Source organism: Macaca thibetana, chromosome 17 (genome assembly GCF_024542745.1).
Source record: "Macaca thibetana thibetana isolate TM-01 chromosome 17, ASM2454274v1, whole genome shotgun sequence".
Taxonomy (NCBI): Eukaryota; Metazoa; Chordata; class Mammalia; order Primates; family Cercopithecidae; genus Macaca; species Macaca thibetana.
This window is the reverse complement of record NC_065594.1, coordinates 81348624-81367509: the sequence shown is the minus strand read 5'-3', so window position 1 is coordinate 81367509 and position 18886 is coordinate 81348624. Positions and strand designations below refer to the sequence as shown.

The following is an 18886-nucleotide window of genomic DNA, read 5'->3' as shown; positions in this document are numbered from 1 at the left end:
AATATATAGTTGTATTTATATTTTTGAAAAATTACTAGTGACTGAAATATTGATCAATGAGGAATTAGCGCAGTAATGGTACACACATATGGACTAGCTGGCAATCACTGAGTAATAATTAGGTTTTTGCTCCATAAATATGGAAAGATAAATAACATATATTACAAAATAAATAAAAGTGTAAAATTACAAATCAGCATGTACAGTATGATTTGATATTTTTCTTTAATAAGAAGGAAATACAGGGATAGGGCAGCCACACAAGTGAATTTTAACAAATAAATACGGACTGAAAGTTCATGTGACAATATGTAAAAGGAGGTTACACCTGGATGTTAGGTTTATGGGTCATTTTCTTATTTTTCTGTGTACTCTACTTTGTTATCTAGACTTTTAAAAATGAATATGCATTGCTTTCATAAGAGGATAAATGAGTTTGGTCAAGAGGAACAGGGACTAGGAGCACGCAGATGTGAAAAAGCAGCAGCTTCTCAGCCATGTGTAAAGGGGTCCAATATGAAACTCAATAAACTGGGTGGGCAATAGAGGACATTTGTTCTATTAATGGCTATGTCTGCGACATTGGGTTTTTGGCCCCTGAAGATGGGGAAAAAGGAAGACAAGATAGGTATGTGCAGGGACCAGCGTCTTTCTATTACCTATGGATGCAATGGCACAGAAACGCTTTCAGGGTAGTCAGGCGTATAACCTTTTTAGAAAAAACAATGACTCATCTCAGCACCCACTTCTGCCCTGTCTTCATGTACCTCTGAGTCTCAGAAGCGGTGAGTCTCATTGAGGCAAGCTGCTTCCTATTATGCCTCTGCCAGATCTCCAGGTCAGAACGCTCCCAGCACAGCAAAGTGGGAGGCAGGTGGCTTAGCTTATGTTTCTGAAGGACGCCGTCTCTCACAGCCAACGTAACTCTGCTGTGGAACCTGACCTTAATCCACGGCCCAACCAACTCCATTTTCCACCTCTCTCTTTTTGACAGCTAAATAGTCATTTTCCACAGTACACAGTTCAAGCTTCATATACTTATAAATGGTAACTGTGACCCCTACTGCATAAAAGGACCCAGGCAGAAAACACATCCTTATACATAAAAAGAAACCATAAGGTTAATTCGTATGATATTGTAAGATTTAATCCTCACAAAGAGAGGATTTCATGATTTTGTTCCAAGTTCCTGCCTTTTTATTTATTTTCTCTATGTAAAGAAATGTGGCACATTTTGTTCCTCTATGTCAGTTTCTGAAAGGCGGTATGCTACGGTTTCTGTACTAGCATTATCTATTACAATGCATGTATAGAAACGAAAAAGAAGTTTTCCACCTATCTGATTTTTTTAGTTTTAAAGAAGTATAGTCACTTTTTAATGTCATCGATAGGCAATGAAAAGTTTAGGATGGCTCTCTTTATCATTATGACAGAGGTAATATTAAGTATTTTCAAGGAATTTTAAAACTATGTTTAAACTGTTTGATTTTATATCAAAAGTTAGTTAACTACCTTTAAGTTATAGTTTAGCAATATTAATATATTTGTTAACTTCCTTTGTAAAGTCAGTGTACATTTCATATGGCTATTGGATACATACTTTGTAAATCTATTGCATTCAATATCACATTTTTATTATTGCACACAGAAGTTAAATTAGTCCATATAAAATCTGCATTTCAACCAAGCCTTCCATTTACTCATAATTAAGACAAGAGGGTTTTCTGAATGCTCTCTGGATAATTAGATGCTCATGCTGTAGATGGTTCTGTTAGTCAAGAGACATTTAACAGAAGTATCTACAGGAATTGCCTTTTAGCTGTACTGTGCTATTTCTGGAGGGCTGCCAAATAAATTACAGTCCCTAAGTTAACTGTTTATTCAGTGAAGCTTAAAGAATGACAGCAACTTTCTTATCTTTCTCTTTTCTACTCAATAAAAAACAAGACAGAAAAGACTGTTGATATAGTAAATGTTGATTTACATCAAAGTAAATGATTAGAAGATAACTTCCTCCCACACTAGAGGACATAGAGAAGAAAAGAAGTGTTAGCAATTAAAAGCTTTGTTTGCCTCCCCATTATGTAGTAACATGTATGAATGACACACCTCTGTTACTGCAGATTTTGCCATCTGGAGATGTGCATCTTCGCTTGCTTTCCCAGGGGGTGATATCGCACTGGAATTCACATTTATCTCCATGCCAACCAGCCTTGCAGTAGCAGTTTCCACAGTAACACTTCCCATGGCCTTTACCCAAAATGAATTTTATACAGTGAGGAAAAAAGCAACTTTCATAAGCAGAATTAACTTTCTATCTTTTTGTGATCACTTTTGCCTTCTGAAATAATGTCACAGTTCAACATTCCTTGCCTAAAATCATCAAATTATACAGCTTTCTCCAAACACATCATGGTTGTGCCTTTACCTGCTTAATTACACAAAAAGAGCAAAGTGTCCTTTAACTTGGCCTACACAGAGAACTGACTGAAAGTATTTTTAACGAAATGACATGAATGACCATGAGAGTCTATTACTTTCCCATCTCAAATGCATGTATCAAACCCAAATATATATGAGCATTCACTCTAAGGACGTTTCTTGAATTAGTTATTAAAATATTTCATTTGAAATCAACTATTGAGAAACCAATGGTGCATATTTACCTAGATACACATTATGAAGGACCAAACAACTCTTTAAAGCAGAAGAAATATTTCATCTTCTCACTCAACTGTGTCCCACAAGCTGTTGGGTTCTACCATGTGAAAGAGGTTTTCAGCCTAGTCCATGTTTAATCCTCATTTAGACAAACAAAATACCACGGGCCCTCGGCCTCACGATCAAACTCCCTTTCGACTTGTCAAGGGGATACCAATGACAGCTAAGGGCACTCATCATTTTGTGTCCAGATGCCCTCTTTCAGCTCCTACCTCTCTGTAACCTGTCACCTGCTCATCTGCACTTGCCTCCAAGCCATCTGTGGTGAATTATCCCATCATTGCTTTCCTCATCCACATCTAGCAATCCTTCTGCAAATTCCCCAAAGATGGCATTTATCCCAAAATTTACTTCTTGTACTCTCATCTTTGTGGTTATATCACCTAAGCATAAATGTAGGTCCTTGCTCTTGTTTTGTTTTTAGTCTATTCTTTCTGTATTATAGGAGCTTGTGTTTTATCAGTCTATGGCTAAAGTCTTTGTCCTTTCCATCTCCCTTCTCTTACAGTCAAAATCCCCCAAAGACAATGCAAAACTGATTATGAGACTACTTTTCATTGTCTTATAAGCATATTTATCATTCTAACGCTATGGTATCTCTGGCCAATGGCAAGAACTTTAGTAGGACCTGTAAAACTCACATAAGAAGCAGGAATTACAATAGAATATTCTGGTCTCCTATGCTATTCACATCCAGCAGATGAGGCTTCCATCAAGAAGACATACATGTGAGAGACAGAGACAGACAGATAAGGAGAAAGAGTGCTATAGTGAGACACAGAGAAAGAGACAGGGACCCAGTGCCATGTTTTCTGTCTAAATAAGTTATAATTGGGATATTCAAAGAAAATCACTTCTTAACCTAACAATCAATGACCATTTCCATAAAGAATCTGAATTTTAAATTTGTTTACTTAAGCAAGTGCAAAGGCTGTCAAGTGATTTAATCGGTACAGAAGGTATCATCTATATATTTTATTTATGAACTTAAAACGGTGTCCACTTGCACACACAACTAAATCACATCCTAGTGATATATCACAGGCCTCAATAACTCAAGGATTACACTGAAGAAAAGCAATAGTGTATATTAATTGCTTTTCTTAGGAGTCAGGTTTGTAAGATGCAATCACCTTTTTAGACTACAGAATTTATTTTCTTTGTAATTTCAGAAAATTTATACAGAAGGTGCTACATACGTAAGGCTTACTATATTAACAAATAATAGAAAATCTATATTTCTCACATCCAAATTCTTTAAATATTTATACAAGTCAGTATCGAATTCGGGTTCTACTAAGAAACCTTTGAGTTAGAGGTAAATAAGGAAGCAAAAATTATGTAACGATACACATCTATGCAGATATGGAAAATTAAACAGATATCCACATAACTCAAATAAAAATATTGAACAAGACACATCTGAATAATTGAGATTAAAATGTGTGCTTTAGGACAATACATATTCCACACAATAAACATAATTCTTTGCTTTGTGCAAACTGATAGAGCAAGAAAATCTCTATTTGTACTGCTTCACTGATGAACTGTAGAATCATCTCTCAGCAGATTGGTTTCATGTGAATGACACATGGAAAGATTTACAATCCCAGGCAATGTCACCCCCAGAGGGTGTTTACTAGAGTGCTGGTGTCCTTGTTCAGAGACTTTGCACCATGAAATTGCTTAAGCCTCAAACAAATGGAAATAACAACTAGAAAGTTTGAAAGTTAAACATTTTCTGTTGTGTTAAGTTACATGTTTCTATGTATACATGCAAATAGACTCTGCTTTGTTGGTGTGTGTCACCACACACTGGCCCCAAAGCATGTTCCAGTCTTCTTTTTTTTTTCATCTGTAATAATTAGAAACTAAACTTGAAGAGGACAAATACATATATTTTTGGATGGATTTGTCTAATTGATCTAATTATTTTGGATTGAGCCCTTTAAGAGAGACTTGTCTGAGCAGCATCTTGCTTAGGTCAGTGGCTTGGAAAAATGAAAACAACAATTTTGTGTTTGTTTGCTTTATCCAGGTGGGTTGTACAGCCAGGAGATCAAGGAGGAAAGGCCAGTCAGGCCTAAAATAAGTGTATTTGTATGACTCATAGGAATTGAAGCTACCAAAATGTAAACAAAGGAACAAGCTTGTCCTATGCTAGCCACACTTTCTCAGGGGTCTCTGGTTCCACCTGGCCCCATTGGGTCCTAATCCTTCTAGAAAAACAATACTTCTAAAACTACTATTTCTGCATGTGGGGCAGTATTCCTTCAGCTGGAATCCCATCAGATAGGAGTCAAATATAAGTTTAATCATAGCAGAGAAGAATTTACCTAAACCGAATGATTCTCTCTGCTTTCTACTTTCCTTTTCCTATGCCAGTCAAGGTTGCAAATGGAAACTCTGGGCACAGGCTTGCAGGTTGAGCAGAAGAGATGAAAACTACAAGTGGTGAGGAGAGACCCCTCTTGTGGAGCTCTGAGCTCTGAGGCACTGATGCAGTCGGGAGTGGTGAGGCGTCAGGAACACAGACACGAGCTCAAATTCTACTATCATTGGTGGACTGACCCTGGGTTCATTACCTAATTTATTCAAGTCCCAGGTTCCACATCTATCTATGAACATAAACATAATTCTTACCCTAGAGTGATGTTGTGAGAGAAAATATAATGAATGTAAAGCACTTATTGCAGAATTTGTCACTAGCAAACATGCAAGAACTGCTACAACAGAAAAATGAATTCAGTAATGGTGGTACATAGAAAAGGTCATTGGAAATGTTATCTAAGTGTGTAGGGACGTAGATGGAGAGGTAAACTCTAGGCTAATAACCCTATTGACCTTCAGTGTCCCCAGTAGGATGTGAGACGCATGTTCTAGCAAGGGAAAAACAAAGAAATGAAAATATACACTTAAGAGAGTAGGAGAAAGGAGAATAAAAGTGGCTAAGGTGAGCAGAGGAGATGGTATTCTACTAGGACTACTTCAGAGCTATGCAATTGGTCTGTTGCCATAATGACACAGCTCTCCTCTGGGGATAATTTGGCTTTGCATCTAAAAAGTACTAGTCTACTCTTAATGCCATAGTCTCACTCTCCTTATGTGAAATGTTTTCCAGATAAACATAGGTTTAAACTGAATTAGTACACCTAGAGCAGAAATTTATGTAGAGATAAAAGAACAATGTAATAGGTGAAAAAACAGGTACTTTTATTAATTTCTACAGAGCCAATATACATACCTCCACATATTTCTTCTGTTTCATCATCTATGCATTCTCTATCGTCACACTCACAAAATTTACCATACACAAGTCCACTTCCATCTGAATTATCACACTTACACCTGCCACAGTGACATGTACCTAAACCATGAAAACAAAAAAGACTATTTGTTACATGCATATAAAATTATAATTAATGGATTTTTATACCCATTCTTTTAAGAGAGTAGATAATCCACATCGATTTAATATTTCAATTAGATATTTCTGTGGGCATGGTGAGGTAAAGTGCATGCTACTCTTTCTTGAGGTTACTGTAGCATGGCAATTATATTTTACATCACACAACTATTATTATTGACCTCTAATGGTTTAATGAATGTAAATTTGACCTCTTCAAGCGCAGAGCTACTTTACACATAGCCATCCAACCAATGCATGAAGGTCTTCTGATCACACCTGGGTCTGAAGTGAAATAAAGCAGGAAATTCTAAGCTTTGGGAGGGAAACAACCTTGCTTATCTTCCTCACCAGTATTTATTCAATGCTTTGCACAATGTTTGAACATACTATTTATGTAGTAAATATTTGCAGAAGTAATTTATTATCAAATGCATAAATAAAAATCATATGTGCCCTGATAATTTCCCCTCCTCAGCATTAACTTACACTGATACACATGTCCTTACAATAATGGAACCAGAGTGGATTTCCTTAGGCATGGATTGCTGGGACCTCACCACATTCTCAGGGGACCTCAGAATTAGAGAGGCATGGTAGTTATCTGGTGTACCACGAGCCACATACTCACCCAAGTCTGAAGATTCTACCACATCCCCCAAAAGTAATTTCACCAACATTAACATTGCACTCAAATAATATTGACAGGTAGAATGCCCACTTGAGAAATTCCCTTTTTAATGCATCTATTTTGAGTTTTAATGCTTATCACAGCCATCAACATGTATCCACCGAGACTTGATCACTCACAAGAAACCACCCCGGACTCTGAAAATCCAACAGGGATCAAGTCAGCCATAACCCTCCTCTCAGAGTTTTATATGAGCAAAAACCAATGTGATAAAATAAATACAGAAGTGCAAAGTGTTGCAGAAGCACACAGCAAGGGGATTTAACTGAGACCAAGAGGTCAAAGTCAGAGTCCCTGAGGAAGTAGTTGAGAACTAAAAGCCAAGTGAAAAAGCATAGTTAAGAGAAGTGAGATGGCAAAGAGGCTCACTTCCAGCACGAGACAATAGCACAGGCTCTGCAATAAAAAAGGAGGTGAAGAGAAAACATCACATGGGATTGAGGTATACAGAACAGCGTGAAAAGTGGCATGAAATGAATAAAGCAACCCGAGGTGCAGTTCATGGAAGTCTTATAAGTCATGTTAAAGATTTCCAGCTTTAATCCAACAACAAATGGAAGACACAGAAGCAAGGGAGTCCTGTGATCACATATGAATTTTAACTAGATTACTCTGGTTGTCAGGTAACAAAAACTAAATGAAGCAATAGCATATGAATGCATGAACTAAAATGAGGCAAAAGTGGACACAAAGAAATAGGTTAAAGGGCTGCTAGATTTATCTGAAGGAAAGAAGACAGTGGCTAGATACATGACGCGTTAAGTTTAGAAAGGACCAAATGCATTCGGAGATATTTTTAGGAGAAAGAGTAGAGGGCATTTGGTGACTGACTGTAAAGGGCAAAGGATGGTGAGGAACCAAAGATGCTGTTTATAATTTGGTTTGAATTACTAGATATTGGCAAATCCATATGTGATGTATTAGAAACAGCATGAACTTGTGAGTAAGGTGGAGCTGTAGCTGAATTCAGAGTTTTAATCTTCATGAGCTATGCATTTTTAAAGGCATTGCTTTCATTTCTAATTCCCAGATTCCATATCTGCAAATAATCTCTGCTTCATAGAACTGCTGCCAATACCAAGTGATGAATATGTACCCAGTCATGTTTCTAGAAGCACTGCTGAACCTAGTACATAGTAGGATTTGAGAAAATTCCAGGTTCTTCCTCTTCTCCCATTAAGATACAGAGTATATTTGTCATACTTCAAAACATTTTCTCCAGAAAATATATTTACAGACGCTGACAATATCCTTGTTTTCATATCCTCTGTATGATTCTGTTACCCAGATCACTTGTAACTCACTATTATCTATAAAATTTTCTCTCATAGTTACATATAAATGGTGATTTTGCCAAATTTATTTTTCTACCTTGCAAATACTCATGTGAATTTTCCTGCTATTAAACTTCATTTTATTGCATTTTTCCCTAAAAGCTATCTCAATTCATAAAAGTAATTTGAAATCTAATGCTATAATTTATGCTATTGCTTCATCTAGTTTTTATTTTCTAATTATCACCCTCCTTTTTCATTTTCACATTTATTCATTCTGTCTCTCAACCACCCACATATCCAGCCATTAAGCTTTCTTGTTATCTATTATGCTATTGGCAAGGAACTAGGTGCTATAGAAAATAATGAGATGCTTAAAATTAAGTAAATCATAGACCAGGAAGAAAGAGATACCCTATTAATACATTTCGTATAGCATTTGCCACAAGTCTATTGCAAAAGTCTTTGTGTCATATGTTTTCTTGTTTTATAAATACAAATATAAACCTATATAAATATTATACATGTAACAATATATAATATGGGTCTCTCATATGCAATATGAGAACAGGAAGTCACTTGGTTAGGGTTGTGTATGGGGAAGTTTTTCAGGAAAGATGGTAAGGAACAGCCTCTGTCTCCAAATTCTATGACTCCTCACTGAAGTCCCCCATAGGCAGCTTCCTCTCATCCACACGTCAGAACCATTCCTGGCTGATGTGGGAAGTTTACAACAGCTCAGAGACTTCCTGTCTCACCCATAAAACAGAATTCACAACTGAGCCTCCAAGACATGGCATATGGACACCCAGGCAAAAGCTCCAGACTCCTGTGCTCATGCTACGACACACAGCTTCTCTCTCGTGGTTGCCAGTTATTTCAGCTTCTACGATTGGTCTTCTGCCTTACACTAGATTATTTTAGCCCCTATTTCTCATAGTGCCCAATAGAGCTGACTCTCTCTAGGATGACTGACCAGACGTGTACAGCAGCCCACACCCCTGTGCAGTGGTGCTGGGGCCTCACTCTGCTCTGCACACTAGACCTCTCTTCTAGTTTTCCCAGAAAGTAAGCCTCTGGAACACTTTGGTTCCCAGTTCTATCTCATCCTGCCCTTCAGTCTCATTCCCCAATCCATTTAACTCCTCTTCCCCTTCTGCTCCAAACTACTCGAGAAAACCACACCGTGATATGAAAGGGAAAGATTAATAGAGAGACTTCATAGGCTAATACGATTTGGGGGAAGTGGTCCTGAACTCGGATGGTGGAAGTGGGTATTAAAAGAAAGACAGGGAGAATGAGATTGCCAAAGTAAACATGAAAGGCTTAGATATTTAGACAAGAGTAAATGAGACAGAAAAGATTAAATGTAACACTGAATACAAATGTATCCTTTGGCCAATTGCATTTCTGGTAATTTGCCTTGAATATACACCTCCAAAAATATAAAAATATATGTACACTAGATCATTCTGTGCGGTATTATTTACAATCCAAAATACTGACAACTGTCTAAATGCTCAAGCATAAGAGCTCAATTGAATCAATTACATTGCGTACATAGAATCCAGTCTTATGTTTTTGAAAAAATAACCAGAAGGATTTCTATTAACTGATTTGGAGTGAATTCCAGGAGATTATATTGAGTGGTAAAAGCAGAGTGCAAAAGAACACATGGAAAGCACAACCATTGCACAGGAAAAAAAATGGGAAACAATAACACACAAATATTTCTATTTATCTTTACACAAAAAGAAATACATGCACAGAAAAGGAAGAAAGCGATAAAGTTGGTTATCTATAAGGTGAGGGTAAGCCAGGTGCAAGGTTTGACGAAGAGAGTGATGATTCTCTGAGTATGCTTTTCTGCATAGCTTTGACTTTTAGAAGCAAGTTAGTGTACTATACATTATAAAATATATTAATACAGATGGGAAGGGATTATAAAACCTAAAGTTGAAAGTGATCTGAAATAAATAAGCCAACTTGTATTTCAAACAAGTGCCGTAACCACGTGAAAAGAGAAGAAAATAAAATAAGTCTGAGTAACTTATAACACAGTATTCGATTACATGCCCCAATCTTGGGCATGATTGAGGTACACTGAGTGGGGGGAAGTGGAGAGGGGTGGACTGCAAATCCTAATCTCTTCTGGTAGATTTTCTTGGTCTAGTGGTGTGTCTGCAGCACTTCTAGAAGTAACTAGAGATGTAGTATAGGATTGAGCAAATAAGTAAATATGTTGGAGGTATTGGGAGACAGGGTTCTCCCTGTGAAAATGGGACATGCAAATATGGAATGGAGAAAACAAGAAGTAATCCTGTGAGGATGGACTAGAATTAGATGTATTGGTGTAAATTCATGATTTCTAAAATATGCATGTATGTGTACATGCATATCTTTGTGCAGGTATGCATATATGTATTTGTGTGTATATGCACAGGCATATATTTACTAGTGTCAAGATAAATTAAAATGGAGACAAGGCCTAAAGAAGCCCTGAGCAGACTAAGCCATTGAGGCCCCATAAACAATCCTAACTTTGCCTGATACTCAAAAATAAGTGAAACTTACCTTAAGTTATATCTTGTAAATGTCTACATTAAAGAAGAACAGAACTTACGTTTAACCAGTCAGAAGCAACCAACAAACTTATAATTATATAACTAGGGACTTTCCAAAAGGATAGACTAAATAAGGCAACCATATAATGTTAGCCAATCAACTATTTTTCTTTGCTTTCTTTTTCTGTTCACCCTATAAAAGCCTCCCACTTGCATTCCCTCAATGAAGCTCCTGTACCACTTCTGATTTGGAGCTGCCTGATTCACGAATCATTGTTTGCTCAGTTAAAATAAAAATTGTATTATGATTCAATCTACCTTTTTGACACAAGCCTGTTTGCAGAAAGGGCCAAGAAGCAAATACACTCCAGTGGAAATAAGCATTCCTAGTGCTCACAATTTTTATTCAAATACCATTTTCACTAAAAGGAATCAGGGCTATTTGGATAAGTGGCTGATTCCAAAGGTGTGGTGAAGCAGGTCCAATATGACCCTGGAATGTGTTATTATGCCAACAAGAATTGCAAAAACAAACCAAAAACAAAAAAAAAAAAAAAGGGAGGCATGTCACAAAAACACAAAAGCTAGCCCGATGGGCTCTAATACCTAATCTGGAAAACTCTGTGCACCAGAATAATTTTGTACAAAATGAATAACAAATCACTGAAATAATAAGAATTGTGCTTCTAGACTGATAAGAAGTCACTAAGTAAATGAAATATCAAATAACTGGTAAATGAGAGAGGATTCCTGTTTGTGATAGAATGCTGAGTGCCAACTAGTCCATTCGGAGAGAATGTTACAGTTCTTAAATCATCATTTTCCAGTCATCATTGTCAATACTGTATCAGGTTATTGTCATCAGTGGATGATAAATCTAGGGTAATTTTAGTGAGGAATGTGATACATGTATGTTTTTAAAGTGTTTCCTCATAGAATGCACATTTGTGAAGAGGGTAAGTCAGAAATAACACAGTTGAGACACCAGCCAACACCTTGACCATCTCATCAAAACTGACATCACCACTATGAGCATATGGACATCATGTGCTTCCATATGAAACATTTGGAGAATATGAAACCATTTCTCCAATGTTTTACCTCAGAATGTGTATGATGAATCTAATCGTGGGAGACATAAGACAAATCCAAGATAAGTACACTTCTCTTTTAATAAAATGGGGACAACTTTCTTCACAAGTTTCAATGCTCCAAAGGTAAAGTCTGTGGAAATGGCCCAGCTTAAGGAAGACTAAAGAGAGATATAAACATAACACTTTCAATAGACTGAATCCTGCAAGGAGAGAAAAATGCTATAGAGGACACTATTGGGTCACTTGACTAAACCAGATTATGAATAAAGGTATTGCATCCATGCTTAAAAAATGAGAGAGTACAGATGTCCTAGAAATACATTTATATTGTATTGAATATGTTTTATCATCCACTGAAACACTTCTGTATGTTTTCTCCTTTAAGATATGTTAATGTGGTGAATTACATGTTTAGATTCCTTAATATTAAACATCTTTAGAATCCTAGACTACTGCATTTGATTATAATGTTCTTTAAAAAATAAAACCCTAAATTTGATTTGCAAACAACAAATAAATAAATCAAAAAATAGATTTCAAACCCAAAACAGAATTCAGGTCTTGTTTCTGAAATAAATTTGAAAAGAATTTTTTCAAGATGAAAGACACTATGGGGGTGTGTGTGTGTGTGTGTGTGTGTGTGTGTGTGTGTGTGTGTGTGTTTGGAGGGGTGGGTGTTATGAATTGGAAGTAGAGGAATCCTACTAAGAAGAAAGAAAGACTGAAGTGCTAGAGAAATATGATGAGAACATCATGAACACAGAAAGGGACCTAACTGCTAAGACCATTTGTCATGACCCCTGACGGATCCACTCACACCTCGCTTTGGATATGGTCCTGATTCCTATTAGCAAAACACCTTTACTGAGCTCAGTCTAAAACATACAATCTGTTGCAATCAGACTGTGGGGAGTTCTCAGCTCTAGTTAGAGGTGGGCCCTACCGACAATGTGAGCTTCGGGAGGAAAGGTACTCATTCGTGAAGTCAAATCCTCACCTTTAGCATTTAGAGCAATGGGTTGCACACTCGATCTATATTAAAATCACCCAGAGAGCTTTAAAAAAACCACCAAAGTCAAGGCCAGACACCAAAGCACTTGAAACAGAACCTCTGCTGTACTACACAAGAACTGACGGTTCATTCCTTTCCCCTTGGGATGCTGATGTTCAACCATGGTTGAGAAAAACTGATTTTGAGGTTTCACCTGCCCAAATGTAAAAATAGTATTTAATTTAGGTAACACTCACTAAATACCATTGAAACCTAAACTGCAACTCTTTTATATGATTTTGCTAATCAATTTTAATAGCATCTCTATAATTTTGTAAAAAGTATTTTCGAATAACTTCTATAAAACAAAAAATATTTTGATCAAACAAAAAATCTTTCTGAGACTATATCCTTCAAGGAGTTTATAACCAGTATATCTGAAACTTCTATCAGACTTAAAGTATTTGGTTCTATTTTGTGAAGGTAAAAATTCAAAGCACCCTTGATCTGTAACAGAAAATAATTAAGTCGGTTTATATAAATCCCTTTTAACAGATGTAATCCGGTATTCAATATCATGGCTCACAATTTACGTAAAATGTTGTTGGGATGTTGTTTCCAGTGAATATCCTGCTAGAAGGAGGCATTTGGAACAGCTGGAAAGTATCAGACTTGCCTGTCTCAGCAAGATGGCATTTTTTTCTATTGATTTATCTGAATTTCACTTCTAAAAAACACACTCAAAAGCAGACTCACTCAGAGATTCGACATTTCTCCATGCCCACATATTTCCATTAAAAACAAAATTTGATTATTTCACTTAAGCATTTTCACAGGGTATACCTCTTACCTGCATTAGAGCAGATGATGTCTTGTGAATTCTTGCACATTTGGTTACTTTTCTTCTTTGTCAAGTCACAGTGAGTTGGGTACTGGCAAGCATCCCCATACCATCCCTGGTCACACTTGCACTTGCCACAGTCACACTTACCATGGCCTGAGGATTGAACAACATCTAGTCAGACTCAAATTGTTTTCCAAAGATAACCATTACTATAACACATACTCTTAACAGTGACATTGATTTGGGACTGAGCTGTAATAAATTGAAACTCATGTATATCACAGTGGCTGAGGGGTAATGCTATTATATAAAATGCAATGGAATGTGAAAATTTTATTTCAATAATCAACTGATAAATGATTGTGAAAACATTAATTTATGAAGACATTAGGATAATACATTAAAAAGCGTAATAAATCACATGGTCAGAAAATTCAGCACTGAAAAAACATTCTATCCAGCATCTCAGTACTTAAGAGACAAAAGTCCAATGAAAAAATACTTGTACTTAACTGTATTTTACATAACACACTAAACCACAAACCTTGAATGAAGATTCTTACATGAAACTCTACTAAACACTGGCCTTACAGTTACTCGAATTAAGCATGTAATGAAATTTATGGATATATTATATACCAACTTCAGTAATATGGTCATAAAATATGTATATATTTTGTTTCATATTCATCCACCTCCACAGAAATGTCTCAATCTTCAATGTTCTCAATAGTCATTTTGCTTTAATGCATGTTGTTTTCATTGTTGTGATCAGTAACGTTATTAAGTCCTGCTTGATGAAGCCTACTAGTTTTTATTGATTGCACATTAGTCTGACAGAAGTACAAAACATGTGCAGTACTTAGTCCTTGTCCTCAAAGAACTTATAAACTTCAAAGTCAAGGCTAATATACAAAGAAGCTGATGTGATTTCAGCCAGAAGTGATTGTCACCTCGAGTTAAGTTGAGCGATATAGTCTATGACCTATAGACATAATAGTAGAGACTTTCTGGACTTCCTTGACGGTTAACTGGCCCTTGAAAGTTGAACAGATTTTGAATGAGTTACAGGAAGAGTGTACATACATTACTCAAGACAATACTACTATGTCTAAATGTCTAAGATTCACAGGCCACATGAAGTCATTGATCCGATTCAACGTGGTAGCTGAAACCCAAGGGATAAGGTCCAGATGTTGGTCAGTATGAATGGCTTGGAAGCTGCCCATCTGGGCATGTTCGGCAGAGTCTGAATCTGTGATTGGCTGTGACTTTAAAACTGCTCTTTTTGTGGCCCAGTCCATGTAAATGTTCCTATTTCTGTTGCATTTATAAAATTAATTATTCTATTGTATAAACAAAACCTTGCAAGTATCTTAATTGAAATTCATTCTATTCGGCACACATTACTTCGCCAAATTGATTGCATCATTTTGCATTCCTACCTGGCCTTACAAGATATTGTCAATCTTGGCCAACTTGGTATCATTTATAAGCAAAAGTGATCTCTCCTGTCAACCACCTAGACTATTTATAAAAGCATTAAGCCAAATTCCTGCAGTGGCTAAGGCTCTTTGATAAATCAACTATCTTGGAAACTGTGCTGACTCTTTAATCACATTACTGTATTAGGTTGAACCATATGGAATTGCCACTTTCATAAGTTGAATATCAGCTGTTTCTTAAGGTTCCACACCAATAAACAGTCTTCATATAAACATTAAAGAAAATAGAAACGATTTAGAAGATAAAGCATTATGGTAGCAATAATTTGGTGAATCAAGAATGAAAGACTACTTAACGTGATTTTTAAAATTTTATATTGAATAGGACATCTTAGATCCTAAAGTATATACAATAGAGATGGGAAGTAATTTGCAGGTCAAAGGTAACATCTTTTTAAAGGTTAGAAGGTTAAAAATAGAAAGATGGGGGAAAATAAACAAAATGTATACAAGATAGGGAGAGATGCATCCCTTCCAAACTGACCCAATGAAGCATCAATAGAAGAAATATTCTAAGTAGCTTATCCCCTGAAGTGAGTTCATGAAGGCTCAGTTTCATGAAACTCTCTTCACAGAAGATTCTAGAGTAAAGTAAACACGGAACAGACTCTGCTATCTTCTGTTTTAATGTGTCATGATATACATCAGCACACTAATGAGCCTCATATGTCCTATCATGAAAAATATTTTTAATTTTTTTTAGCTGAGAATTTGCAAAACTTTGGCTAGTAGGCCCCATTTTCTCATAACCCATATCAGCATCTTAGGCACATGCTTAAACTAACACTGTGTCAGACACTGTAATGTGTTTTCAGCTTCTTCCTTAGCATCTGTTTGGAGGCAAAGATGACAGCTAATGTCAGACAGGGCCATCTGCCTTTACATTCTTTCTAAACCTTATGCCCAGTAAGGGTTCCATGATTCATTTTCTTCCATTTAGGAAAACTCATTGAATAGGAATTGATTTCTGACTGTCAAGAATTATCAAACAGCCTGTGTAACCTTGTTTAAAAGTAAATATATCTTTAAAAAATAGTATTCAGACTATCTTTTACAATGTTTTCTAAGGTTAGTAAGAGCTTTAGCAGACCTCAGGGGATTAGGTTGCTATATTATTGTGGCAAGGTAATCTATGTTACAGTGTTAATAATATGGCTTCAAAAAAACCTCATTTTTCAAAATAATTTATTTGTTACGTGTTAGTTTCCTGAATCTTCCATAACAAAGCACCACAAACTGGGTGGCTTAAAAAAACAGAAATTTATTCTCTCACAGTGATGAAGGCTAGAACCTGAAATCAGGTTGGTTATTTCTGGAGGACTGAGGGAGAAATTGTTTCATGCTTCTCTCCCGGTTGCTGGTGGTTGCAGGTAATCTTGGGCATTACCTGGCTTATGGCAGTGTAACTCTGCCCTGATGATACTGCATATCCTTTCATATGCTTATTTGCAATACATCTATCTTCTTTTACCCATTTTTGTATTGAAATTTCAGAGTCATTTTTTTTTTTTTTTTTTTTTTTTTTTGAGACGGAGTCTCGCTCTGTCACCCAGGCTGGAGTGCAGTGGCCGGATCTCAGCTCACTGCAAGCTCCGCCTCCCGGGTTCACGCCATTCTCCTGCCTCAGCCTCCCAAGTAGCTGGGAATATAGGCGCCCGCCACCTCGCCCGGATAGTTTTTTGTATTTTTTTAGTAGAGACGGGGTTTCACCGTGTTAGCCAGGATGGTCTCGATCTCCTGACCTCGTGATCCGCCCGTCTCGGCCTCCCAAAGTGCTGGGATTACAGGCGTGAGCCACCGCGCCCGGCAGAGTCATTTTTATATATGAATATATAACATATATAATTATATATACATATGTACACATACACATACAAATATACCTATATTTCTACATATATGTTTATAAATTTATATATACATGTATATGTATGTTTATCCTGGATGCAAGTTCATTGTCATATATATGTATATATAAAAACATATATGTATATCAACATATATATGTGCACATATATATATCCAGGATACATATGTATATACACACATAAACTGTTATATATACATTTATGTATGGATATATATGTATACACAATTTGTATACATATACATATATATATATGTATGTATATCCTGGATAGAAGTTCATTGTCACAAATGTAATTTGCAAATATTCTCTCCCAATTTGTGATTTGCCTTTTGTTCTATTAACAGTATCTTTTGAAGAGTAAAAGGTTTTGATCTTAATCCAATTTATCAAGTTTTTTCTTTAATAGTTGTTTTGTGGTATCTACCAGAAAAACCTTTGCCTAACTCCAGGCTTATTCTTCTGCTACAACCACAGTCTTGATTACTGTAATTTATAGTAAATATGGAAATCAAGTATTCTGAGAACTCCAACTCTGTTCTTTTTAAAACTTATTTTGGCCTTTGTAGTTCCTTTGATTTTCTATATAAATTCTAGAATCAGTATGTTGACATCAGCAAAAAGGCTTGCACAGATTTTGATAGGGATTGCATTGAATCTATAGATAAAAGTAGAGAGAATTGCCAATCCTAACAATATTTAGTCTGTGAATACAGTGAAATACATTGGTTGAGTTTTTAATGTTGTATCAGACTTGTATCTTGAGACATACCTCATTTGGTTGTTAAGTATTATATTTTTATGTATTTATATATTGGATTCCATTTACTAATATTCTATTAAAGATTTGGTGGTCTATGTTTATAAATCACACTGGCAAGTAGTTTTGTTTGTTGTAAGGTCTTTGTCTACTTTTAGGATAAGGAAAATGTTGCCCTAATGAAGTGATTTGAAATGTATTCTCTAATCTAGTTTTTGGAAGAGGGAGTATAGAATTAGCATTATTTTATCCTTAAGAGTTTGGTAGAATTTGCTAGTAAAATCATAGGAGCCTAGAATATTCCTTTTTACAAATGTTTAACTATGATTCACTTTGCTTGACCAATATTGGGCTATTCAAGTTATCTATTTCTTTTTAATTGATTTTGGCAGATTGTGTCTTTCAAGAACTTGGCCCATTACATTTAAGTTCCTGAACTTAACAGGCATAGACCTGCTGATATCATAAGCTTACTATCTTTTTAACATCCATAGTGTTGGACATTATGTATGCTATTTCATGCTGATGCTAGTAGTATTTGTATGTCTTATATGTTTCTTGATCAGTCTGCTTAAAAATAAATCAATTTTATTATTATTTTCAAATAATCAGCTTTTGGTTTTGTTGACTTTCTTTATTGTTTTTCTCTTTTCAGTTTCACTAATTTTTTCTCTAATCTTTATTATTTTTCTTCCTTCTCCTGTATTTGGATTTAATTAGGTCTTTTTTCTATTTTCTGGGGTAGAAGTATAAATTAATTTAAAACACTTATTCTGTTCTAACATAAACATTAAATTCTGTAAGTTTTTCTGTAAGTACTATGTTAGCTGCAATCCACAAACTTTTGATATGTTATATTTTTATTTTCATTCAGTTAAATATTTTTATTTATAAATTATTTTATTTTCATTCATTAAAATATTTTTAATATCCCTTGAGATTTCCTATTGACCTACGGGTTATGTAGCAGTGTGTTGTTTAAATTTTTTTCAGATCTATTTCTGTAATTTCTAGTTTAATCACATTATTATACGATCATACAGTTTCTTTTAAATTTCTGAAGGCTTCTATTATGACACAGAAGATGATCTATCTTGTTCAATTTTCCTTATGCATTTTAAAATAATGTATCTTCTGTTGTTCTGTAAATGTCAATTTGGTCAAGCTGG

General features: G+C 35.7%; 1 protein-coding gene across 1 annotated transcript in view; it reads right to left on the bottom strand.

The window, feature by feature from the left end:
- Positions 1 to 18886, bottom strand: part of ITGBL1 (integrin subunit beta like 1) — a 274697-nt gene that overhangs the window by 132856 nt on the left and 122955 nt on the right. Inside the window, exons 4-6 of the mRNA XM_050766680.1 lie at positions 13592 to 13738; positions 5966 to 6088; positions 2110 to 2250 (exon numbers count right to left, since the gene is read on the bottom strand). Coding sequence (XP_050622637.1) covers positions 2110 to 2250; positions 5966 to 6088; positions 13592 to 13738 — 411 coding nt within the window. The remainder of the gene's footprint in view (positions 1 to 2109; positions 2251 to 5965; positions 6089 to 13591; positions 13739 to 18886) is intronic.